This window comes from Chenopodium quinoa, unplaced genomic scaffold (genome assembly GCF_001683475.1).
Source record: "Chenopodium quinoa cultivar QQ74 unplaced genomic scaffold, ASM168347v1, whole genome shotgun sequence".
In the NCBI taxonomy this organism is placed as follows: Eukaryota; Viridiplantae; Streptophyta; class Magnoliopsida; order Caryophyllales; family Amaranthaceae; genus Chenopodium; species Chenopodium quinoa.
Genome location: NW_018743021.1, coordinates 923,926 through 935,559, shown reverse-complemented (window position 1 = coordinate 935,559; position 11,634 = coordinate 923,926). Strand labels below are relative to the sequence as shown.

Here is an 11,634-nt window from a genome sequence, read left to right as displayed (position 1 = left end):
TTGCAACTCTAAGGGCCGTATATAAGAAGCTAAAAGTGGAAAGAATAAACAATAAATAAACATTTATAACACCAATTTACTCGTGAATTGTCAATAAATTTCCAACTTAATACTAAAAATTGAAGTATATTACGGAGTAAATGCTTATATGCAGCCCTATGGGCTACATATAGCATTACCCTAAAATAAAACCGATCTAATCGGTGCATCTAGAGGTGTCAAAACCACACCCGATCTAAAACCAATCCGTAAAATATTCAATTCAGATTTAGACTCGCATAGTCGCATGAACACAATAATTTAGCATGCCTCAACTTTAAAAATTAACCCGACCTAATCTCATCAGGCCCAATCCGATCATCCAAATTGACACCTCTAGATACACCACAAAGGACTATGCACCTCGGTGACCCATACTTGGGCTTGATTATAATTTCAGAGTAATAGTAATAGCATAATGGGGGCTCTTCCCAGCGATTCTTGGCAGTCTTTTCAATCAAAATGCCAAAAGAGACTTGAGCAATAATTGCAACTACTATCACAAAAAACTCCTCTTAACTATTGTACCTTCATTCCAAAAAATAATCTTTATTATAATCAATTGGCTTCATTATGCGATATTAATATTTCAAAATCTATACATTATAAAATTAGAAACAATAATTAGAACCAATCCCCAAAAAATAAAAATATAGCAACTCAACCAAACCCCTTTAAGAAACACCTCAGGTCCTATCATACATGTAATATTTTCCTACTTATCATTCTAGTGGCGGCTGCTGTTGGTGCTGTAAATTGATTAGCTTACAGTATGCTCCACTCTTATTTTCTACAAGACTTGAATGTGTCCCCTGTTCTACTATCTTACCATCCTGTATCACAGATATTTGATCTGCATTTTTAATCGTCGATAGCCTATGTGCCACCACCACTGTGGTTCGGTTCTTCATCAGCCTGTCGAGGGCCTGTTGCACCACACGCTCAGACTCTACATCAAGGGCACTGGTTGCTTCATCTAATAGCAATATGGCAGGATTCTTTAGGACTGCCCTTGCGATGGCCACTCTCTGCTTTTGCCCCCCTGATAGTTGCACCCCTCGCTCACCTACCCTCGTGTTGTATCCCTCAGGAAGGCCACTAATGAAACTATGTGCATTCGCGAGTTTAGCTGCCTCAATCACTTCAGACTCAGTCGCTCCCTCTTTCCCATAGAGAATGTTCTCATATATAGATGTCGCAAATAGAGCTGGTTCCTGCTGGACTAAACCAATGTGCCTTCTCAGAGATTTTAGCTTCAGTCTCCTAATATCCTTACCTACAAAAATTATGCATTGAACTTAGCAATATGAAGGGAAAAAAAATACATCACAACATACAGATGCAACATTATTGTCATTTATCTGACCTTAAGGCTTTGATTGATTTATTGATCTGACCTTACTGGTCCTAATTTGAATAAACTAGATTACATTTTGAGGTGAAAAGAACAAAGGTGAAGTGTTGTAGCAGATGCATGTTTTTATACTCTCTTTTAAATGGTATAGTGAATTAACATACTAGAGATTAAAAAAGATCATTTAACATGAAAGGTATTAATGCAAAGTGGAAGGTAAATTCTGTATAAGTGAAACCAGGAAATAAAGTAAAAGAGACTGACCATCAACCATCACTTTCCCAGCTATTGGATCATAAAATCGAAGAACAAGAGCAATAACTGAGCTCTTGCCCGAGCCACTTTGTCCCACCAGTGCCATACTTTTTCCTGCGCGAACTTTTAGATTAAAGTCCTGGAAAACTAGAACATCTGGCCTAGACGGATAGCTGAATTCAACTCCTCGCAGTTCAATAGATCCATCAACCTTGGTTAGTTCTTCCCCTGAATCCCCCTTCACCTCGGTCTTTCGGTCAAGGACCTCAAAAACTGATTGAACCATCTGGTTGCCTTTTAGGAGATCTGGAGCCATCGCCAAAGTTTCACCCATGGCTAATGCTGTCACGATAAGAACCATAAAAGACTTCATAACAGATTTGAACCCAGATATTCCCTTTGCCATTAACGTAGATCCATACCTGAAAGTAAGTTAAAAAGGATCAAAATGTTAATGCAACTCTTGCCAATGAAATATGTAACAAGAAGTTTTCCAACCAATTTAATAGTCTAAATGTCCCAACCCCTCCTATTGCAGTATATGAAACTATCTTAATCAAAGAACTTTATAATACTTGAACTATCCCCATACACTTCCATTGCTCAATCTTAGAAAGGCTTTAATGATAAAGCAAACAAACCACTGTCATTAAAGAAAAGGTGAGAAACTTTTTCTAGGCATCCTAAAACTATTTGGTATACAGAATTACTGATAATGATTTAGTACACTGTACCATAAAGCAAGAGCGTATGAAGAGAAGATGAAAAATTGTGAGACACCATAGAAGATTCCGGCGATCTGACCACGTTTAAATGCACGTTTTGAAGGCTCAATAAGTTCACAATCATAAAGATCAAGAACCTTTTCTTCTGCACAGAATGCGGCAACAGTTCTGATGTTGCCAACAGCTTCACCAGCTAGCATATTAGCACCAAGGTATGCTTTACTTAGGTTGCCACCATATCCTTGCATGAAGAGTTTCTACGAGGGAAAATTAACAAATAAGTTGGAATAAAACCAATGCCTCTTTCATAAATCAAAAGACCCGAGTATTCAGAAACAATACCTCACTGAAATGGCCACTAATAATTAGTGGATACATCGACAAAACTACTAAAGTTAATCTCCAGTTCAACATGAAGGCGATAATGAAGGCAGTGATGATAAATCCACAGTTGAGGAGAAGAATTGTTGTTCGATCAACAACAATGCTTCTCAACAAAGTTGCATCACTTTCCAGACGTGATGAAAGAGTTGAACTTGAGTTCCTTGAGTCATCGAACCACCCTATTTCATTACTCAATATAGCTGCAGTAGAAAAGGCAATCCATCACACTAACATTTTTGAACAAATAACTTTCATGTTAATAAAGAAGAATAATCTTTATGGTAAAATTGATTATTCCACAGAAAAGTGCTAAAAGTTTTTTATCATCTTAAAATATTTGAAATGTAAACAAAAACCACAAGATCAACAATAGTTTCTCAGATAATCAAGTAATATCCCTCTTAAAGAAGGATTTGCTTCAACAATTTATCTACCACCAACCAAACCTATTGAATTTCTAATGGAAATTGCATTGAATTAAAGAAGCATAGCCAAGACTCTTACCTGACAACATCTTTTCTAATGGAAATTGCATTGAATTAAAGAAGCATAGCCAAGACTCTTACCTGAGAACATCTTTTCTCGCACACGAAGGGTAAGTCGCTCTCCCATAATTCCGAAGCAAGTATGGGCAAGACCATGGTTAAAGATACATACTACAGCACCCCCGCAAAATAGCAGAGCAATCTTCCTGATTTCAGTTTTTGTAACATCCCAGACTTCATAATATGACACAAGAGCCTGAGTGACTCCAAGGGCAAAAAGTGGCATCTCCGCTCCAGCCATTAAACAAAATATAGTACCAAAGACGCAATACATCCAGTCAGGACCCACCATGGAAATAAGCCTACTCCAAGTAACCTTCTTAATCATTTTGGCAGGCTCTGGACCATCTTCTCGAATTGATTCTTTATCAGAACGGAAACTGGCACCAACACTCGTACTACGAGAAAGCTCTCTAGAATATTTCACGCTGCAAAATTACCCAAAAGAAGATCAATATGAGAAAATTCTTAGTCAAAAGATGTACAGAATCTAAAAAGATACCTCAAAGGTCGATCCATTGTTGGCCCCCGGGAAAGATGTGGCATGGAGGAAGCTGTCTCTTGAAGTTGAACAAGAGACGAATAAGCACTGCCTGGATTAGAGATTAGCTCATCGTGGCTTCCAGTTTCCACTATTTTCCCACCTTGGACAACTGCTATGATGTCTGCATTCCGTACTGTGGAAAGCCGATGTGCAACAACTACAGTTGTTCGACCTACCATGACACGGTCAAGTGCCACCTGAACACTCTTCTCAGACTCTGAATCAAGTGCACTGGTAGCTTCATCAAGTAGTAGTATTGACGGGTTTTTCACTAATGCACGTGCTATAGCAATCCTTTGCTTCTGGCCCCCAGACAACTGAATTCCTCTCTCACCAACCTGCAATCAAATTTTTAGCTTCGCTATACAGGACAAAATTTTAGAACTTTCAAATCCACTTCCACAAAGCAAGAGGAACAATTATTGTTTCTCCAAGATCATCAGCTAATTGATTTTATCAGACCAATACTAACTAGGTGATGTCATTTTCTAGAAGAGAGAAAACATTGGTATGATGAACTGGTAACATCAAAGACAGCTATAAATTTGCTTCATCCTTTTAGATATCATAAAGTAAAAGTACCTGAGTATCATATCTCTCTGGCAAGTTGTTTATAAATGAGATGGCCTCAGAAAGTTTGGCTGCACGAGTAATCTCATCGAGAGTAGCATCATCTTTTCCATATAAAATGTTCTCTCTGATACTTGTTGCAAAAAGTGCAGGCTCTTGATTGACGAGACCAATCTGCTGTCTAAGCCAATTCAGATCCAGTTCCCTGATATCATTTCCATCCAAAAGTACTTGTCCAGCAAGTGGCTCATAGAAGCGCTCAATCAATGATATCACTGTGCTCTTTCCAGATCCACTTCCACCTACAAGGGCAACAATCTTTCCAGCTGGAATATCCAGGCAAAACTTGTCAAAGATTTTTGCTTCAGGGCGAGAAGGATAGCTAAAATATACATCCTTGAATTCGATATGGCCATCCACTTTATTCAGTTTTCTCCCACCTTTTGAGCTTACTTTGCTCACTTTGGCTCTCTCTATCATCTCAAATATTGGATAGGCAGCAACTCTAGCTCGGAGGAATGCAGAAATATCCGGTGCTGCTTGCCCCAGTGACCTAATAAATGAAATGAAACATCAATCTACATCTATCTTTCAGCAGTAAATCCCAGTCACAATGATGCAAAAAAGAATGTAGAAGTACAATGTAATTTCAAAACATTGTTTTGAGAGTGAAAGAATCACCTTATTATTATTACTATATAAATATTTTTTGACTCTTCACCATACATAACTAGTGAATAGAAATGAGACAACATCCAACACGGCAACACCACTATTAGACTATTAGTTCTTTCAGCCTACATGCTCAAAAAGTTAAGAACTAAAGAAAAATTACCACATTATTTGCATGGCCTACTGATAAACTAAGCACATTTTAGAACATAAGAAGATTTCTAAGTTGCCAATTCAACAGACATACACTTGGGACAATACAGTATCATTTAACTGTTTCAATAGACCTTCTCCCACATGTTTGATCACCAGCAACACCCAGAGGGAAGGCTGAAAGGGGCAGAGAACAGCAAAACACAATCAAATAATTCTAGAGAAATCTGTAGTACTCGATGTATGTATCATCTTTTGCAATTGATTACGTTATGTAGTACAATTTGTTCAAGTGACACCAGACCATAAACTGAGATAATGGTAATGAGTTTTTATGTGATCTAACATTGAACGTACTATGTAAATGTTGATAGAAATAGAACTGGATCACCAAGTAACTATTTTTCTTCATTAAATAAATGAAGATAAATTACTTGGAGTTGAAGACATTCACTTAGCATTTCAATGCAAATTTATACACATATTCATTACCATCACTTAAATATAAATTTGTATCAAACAGGCCAATTATGTTCCAAAGCTTAACGTGTGAGTGGTAAAAGTTGCCTAGTGTAATTAAGTGCCAAGGGAAAGCGGACAAGGTAAAAGGGTAGAATAGGTGGGAGATAATGGCGAAAGCCTAAATACCTAGGCAGAAAGGCGATTTACTAATAACCTATATTACTATAGAATTAGTAGTTCCTTGAACTGAGAGCTAGGTGCCTAGAACCTTGTAATTAATCAAGGGTTGATGCCTCGAACCTTAGCTATGCATCCTTTGATACTATAAACAAACAATAAATGTCAAAACCAAATGCATTGTTGCAGTAACAGCAGTGACTTACAGGCCAGCAATGACAACATTGAGCATGGTGGTGAATGACTCCCCTCCATTAGCTGTGCCCTTGTGAACAACAATGCTGGTATACCAAACAAGCAAAGCCCATGATAGAAACAGCACACAGTGCAAGGCCCCCATACCCAAGCCCTTGGCCACTCCTCCTTTCTTCCCATATTTGTAAGTATTCAAAAGAGCTTCTTTATAGGACGTCACTGCTTTTTCCTCTCCAACAAAGGCTTGAACTGTTCTCACATTTGCAATTACCTTTAAGATATCAAAATGGAAATGAGAACAAAGAAAGTACATAACTGTTATCATCAGAAGACAGTATTCAACAATCACCACTGCGAATAGTGAATTAAAACCTGTGGAGACTACAATTACCAACATTACATTCTAAAATAAAGTTGCAGCAGTGACAAGCAGGAGAATTATGGATAATATCTAATATGGTTACTATTGACACCCAGATCCCAAGTTCACTACCTCATTTAGTGAAAGTTCTGATATTAGTGAAAGATTGTAATTTTATATGGGAGAGGTGCCACATTTTACCTATCTAACACACATGAATCATATGCATGATCTGATTTTAAATAGTTCCTTTATTACTTTGTTAGCGATAAACTTTTGAAGATTAAAAGAGGAAGTCATCAATCATTCTAAAATAAAACCTAAACTAGCAACTTAAGTTGAGTCACAAAGACCACAGTGCCAACCCCACCCTCAAGTGTGAACAACTCATGGGCAGTCATGAGCTACTTTGGAGATAACCATATCTAGCAGCACAAACATGCTAACATTCAAACATAATTTTCCAACTTATGCCTAATATGAAAAGCAAACTCCTTTCTGCCACAAAGGTCCCACATTCAGTTCTCAAAATCTTCTAATTGACTAATTCTTAGATATGATAGTAACATCATATTCAATATTCATCCCATCATTGCCACCTCCTCACAATCATCATCACCAAGACAAAGAAACCACTAGTACAATATACATTATGATTACAACCCCAATATTGTGCTGTTAAAAACGAAAACACCAATAAACATAGCTCAAACACCCAATGACACCAAGTAAGGCCAGCAACAAATCCAATTACTACTGCAAACATTATTTTCTTGGCATACAGGAAGCGGCCCGCAAGAGGCAATGATGTAAACGAGATTTAATCTTAGGTCTTGAGTACAACCCCAACCTCTTAACCAACAAAGCTAATTGTCGTCATGCAATCATTACCAAGGTACAAAATTGAACAAATTGTAAATTCCAACAAAAATACCAAATATAAAACAAAATGAAAAGATAAGAGAAATGGGTGAGACCTCTTCAGCAATTTCACCAGCTTTAACATAAGATTTACGAACACGAGCGATGAGACCAGTGGCAACATAAGCGTAGGTGCCACCGGCGAAAGCAATTGCAGGAACAATGGAGAGTGTGATTAGACTGATTTGCCATACTCTTGCAAACCCAATTGCAAATCCAGCTATAAATCTGCTTATATAGTGCAATATTTTCCCAACCTGCAATCAACAACAAATACCCATTTCTTCAATTTTTGATTTTTATTTTAAACACATGAAATTATCAATTCTATGCAAAACCCCCTAAAATTTAAGAACCCTTTACTTTTCAATTCTATGCAAAACCCTAAAATTTATGAATTTCGGAGATCATACCTCTGAAGTTGAAATCTTTCATACTCATTTTGAAGGTAAAATATAAGGTCATTCTTGAACAACAACAAAGATAAAAAGGAATTTTTTTTTTTTTTCAAACTTTACTCTTTGAGTGTTGGGTATCAAAGTCTTATGTTTGAAGATCAACCCTTGACTTCTGAGAAAAATTGGCGCCGATAATAGTACTTCGTTCTAATACTATTCAATAGCACCACAACATCACAATTATTAGTTTGTAATAGATACAACTATGGATTGAACATATTACAATTTACTCTATTACTAGTTTGTAATAGATACAAGTTAAGGGCATGTTCTCATTGACTGAATTGAAATAAATATTTTATAAGATAATGAAATTAGGAGCTGAACTGAACTTATTAGAGCTGAACTGAACTTATTAGAACTGAACTGAATTGATCTGATCAACTGAACTGAAAATAAACGTATGAGAACATACCCTAAGTAATGGTTTTATAACTTCATAAGAGTTCACCAAAAAAAAATTACGGAGGATTTCGTATTCAAGAGATCCCTATCCTTACTCAGTTACTCCTTTATATACTTGTATAGGTCGTTTGTCTAAATATGTCTCTGTAAACACACATTATATATGTATGCATGGTACAATACTTGATTTATTCGATTCAATACAAAAGTCGAAAAAAGCAATTTCAACATCACATGCATTCACTGATTTTGAAAATATGCACTTTGATATTTCCATTGTGTCTAAGATTCATGAAAATCTGCCTTTTTTAAAAAGTGGCATGAGTTAAATTCAATGAGAACCCTAGTGTTGTTACTTCCTAATTAAAGCTACACCCACCTTGCAGTCATTTCAATCTAGCTAAGATTGTTGTAAAAATAATTTTACAACCAAAAAAAAAAAACAAACCATTCTTAAGATTATGAGCGCACCCGGGGCGTTAGATAAGAGAATTAAAGTGCAAATATTAGAGTAAAATTGACATTAATTACACTGAACAACGCGTGATTTTGTCATGAATTCCTAACTTAATACCATTTCAACCAATATAATTTATCCTTATCTAACGCCACGGGGCGCTCGTTAGCAAGATCGATTTTAAAATTTTTGGTACTCGTATGAAAATAAGTATTGCAATAAATTTCCACCAATGACATACATGCTTGTAGTTGAAGTAAATGGCTACACATGCAGCAGTCTTAAAAGGGGAAGCTAACAAGCCAGATTGTAAATAATCCGTATTTCATAGTGGTGGGCTAAATACATTTAATTTTCTCCTATAATTTATGCAACTGTCCAACAACATTTATTCAATGATAGTACGTAGCAATTTTAATTAAATTAAGTTAGGTATGCCAAGGATTTAATAAAGTCTAATTCTACTATTTACAACAAGACATTTTAGTGTTTGACATGGACTAATACAAATGGCTAACTTTCCCAAATTAATAGGAATTAGAATGCCGTAGAGTTTATCAATATTAAGTATTTCTTTTCCTTTTATAAACTTTTATCCAAATTCCTCTACATTTTAAGCAAATGCAGAAAGGAATATTGATAATTATTTGCTGATTTAGTGATTTCCATAGTTATTCTCATTATTTTATAATTTAATATTTCTTCATTTTATTATAAAAAAATAATAATAATACAATATATAATATATGAGCTTGTCAATTGACCGAGTAGTAAAAGTTCAATTGATAACAACTATATCTTTGATCAATAAAAAAAAATAATAACTACTCCGTATATCTAATATTAATATATTTCTAATAATACATCAAATTAAAATATGGAGTGCCATAATATATAGACTTTTTTAAAGCAAAAAATTAGTAGTAATCATTGATTGTATGAAGAAATAATAAATAAATAAATAAATAAAATAGGCTTGAATACAAAATAAGATTATTAAGGAGTAAATGATTAAATTACATATTATACGAATTACTACGAGTAACAATTTTCCCATACATGTTTGATACATTAGGACGGTTAGATGTATAATTTGGATGGTATATAACAACACCCTATATAACTATATAATATTTCGTGGTAGGAAAAAAAAAAAGGTTAAAAGACGAGTATGATAATTGTATATGTATTTACCTTTTCGGAGATAGCATCCTGAACTATAAGGATATCGCTAGTAATAGCATTAATAACTTCACCAGTGGAAGCCTCAGTGTCGAAAAGAGTGATATCTTGATTCAACATTGACCTCAAATATGCCATCCTCATTTTTGCTGCTTGTCTCTCTCCCGTTTGCATCCAACATGCCACCTCTATCACATTTTTTATTCTATTAGTTAGATGATATACTACTTTTCATTTTTTTAAAAAAAAAAAACATAAATTAATATGAAATTGGAGATCATTTATTCCATCATTACTTACCAACCCATGAAGAGAACAATATAACCACACTCAGGTAAACAAAGTCCAAAGAATACTGCAAAAATGAGCAACACACAAGTCACGTACATATATCATTTGTTAATTAAAATAATCAAATTATTACAAATAGACTAAGTTCAAATAATTAATTTTAGCACTCCAGATTAATCTCTATCTTATTGATTAAAAATTATCTGAAATTGTATATATAACATGTGGGTGGTCAGGCGTAACATTAATTTATAAGGTGCGTGTTTAAATCAACTTATATTATAAGACGGAAAGAGTAAAAGAAAATAGATATTACCTTGCCAACTTCGTGAGAAGTTTCTCTAGGGAAGAGGTAGGCAACACCAATAAGATTAATCAATTTACCAAAGAAAATGAAGAAAACAGGCACAGAAGCTCCATGTGCAATAGCACCAATTGAACCAAGAAACATTAGTAAATAATCATAAGAATCAGCAAAAGTAAACAGCTTCAAAAATGGCACATTTTTAACTTTATTCTTCTTCTTTTTCATCTCTTCATCTTCTTCTTCCTTATTTTTACCACTCATCATCTCTTCTTCCATATTATTATTATTACTACTTCTTTGTGTTTCTTGCAATTGAATGCTCATTATACTTTCTTTTTTTTTTTGTAAAAATAAATAAATCTAGAGAGAGAAAGAGTTTTAGAGAGAGAGAAAAAGAGAGAAGGTGATAGGATAGTTTTTTTTGTAGAATTATTATTTGTAGTAAGATATGAAGAAGTTAAAGAGGAGGTGAGTAGTAGTTGAGGAAAGAGAAGTCATTAAAAATGAAAGGAAGAATACAGCTGCATCATATGCACTTATATATCAGAGCTGACTAATAACTATATGTACAGTGTATGTATTTATGTGTTTATGATCATCTCAATGAACTCACCTTTAATTCTTACACTTTCCTTAAATTCTCCATCTCATTTTTCTTAAGGATTATTGCTTTGGCCCATGCCTTCTGGAAGTACACTTGTAACCTTTTCATTTTCCAAAAAAAAAAAAAAAAAATAAAAAAAAAAAAATAAAAAAAAATTCTAAAAACAGATATGGTTACTGTGTTATTAGGTGAGTTTTTTAGTTTTTTTAAATGACGGTATAAAATAAAAGTACTCGTATTTTACCTTAAAACAAACACAATACTTTAGGGACTAAAAGTGGCCGAGAGATGTAAAGTGCACAAAATAGTTTAGAGGGACTAAAAGTGCACAAATATACAATACTTTAGGGACTGTATTTTATCCTTACTCAATTTAAATCTAACCTAATTTAATTTCTTGATTATTAGTAACTGTTTAATATTAAGTATAAATCATCAAACTGTACAAAGTAATGTATATGTGATAAGACAAAAAAATGGAAGTAACTGAGCCTACTGAGGCATGCAGAGTAAGAAAGAAAAGACAATTTTGTGGTTCAAATTTGACCATATAGTAATTAAGTGAAATGCAAG

At 34.5% G+C, this 11,634-nt stretch overlaps 1 protein-coding gene across 1 annotated transcript; it reads right to left on the bottom strand.

Annotated features, from left to right (window-relative positions):
- Positions 1 to 568: 568 nt before the first annotated feature.
- Positions 569 to 10,963, bottom strand: LOC110730158 (ABC transporter B family member 2-like). Its single transcript, XM_021909935.1, has 12 exons — positions 10,467 to 10,963; positions 10,160 to 10,214; positions 9,872 to 10,047; positions 7,414 to 7,614; positions 6,087 to 6,346; positions 4,429 to 4,969; positions 3,805 to 4,184; positions 3,324 to 3,730; positions 2,716 to 2,957; positions 2,383 to 2,630; positions 1,658 to 2,070; positions 569 to 1,315 (listed from the first exon to the last, which is right to left on the bottom strand). The coding sequence occupies exons 1-12, from the start codon at positions 10,779 to 10,781 to the stop codon at positions 762 to 764; spliced, it is 3,792 nt and encodes a 1,263-aa protein (XP_021765627.1). The 5' UTR covers positions 10,782 to 10,963; the 3' UTR covers positions 569 to 761.
- Positions 10,964 to 11,634: the final 671 nt, after the last annotated feature.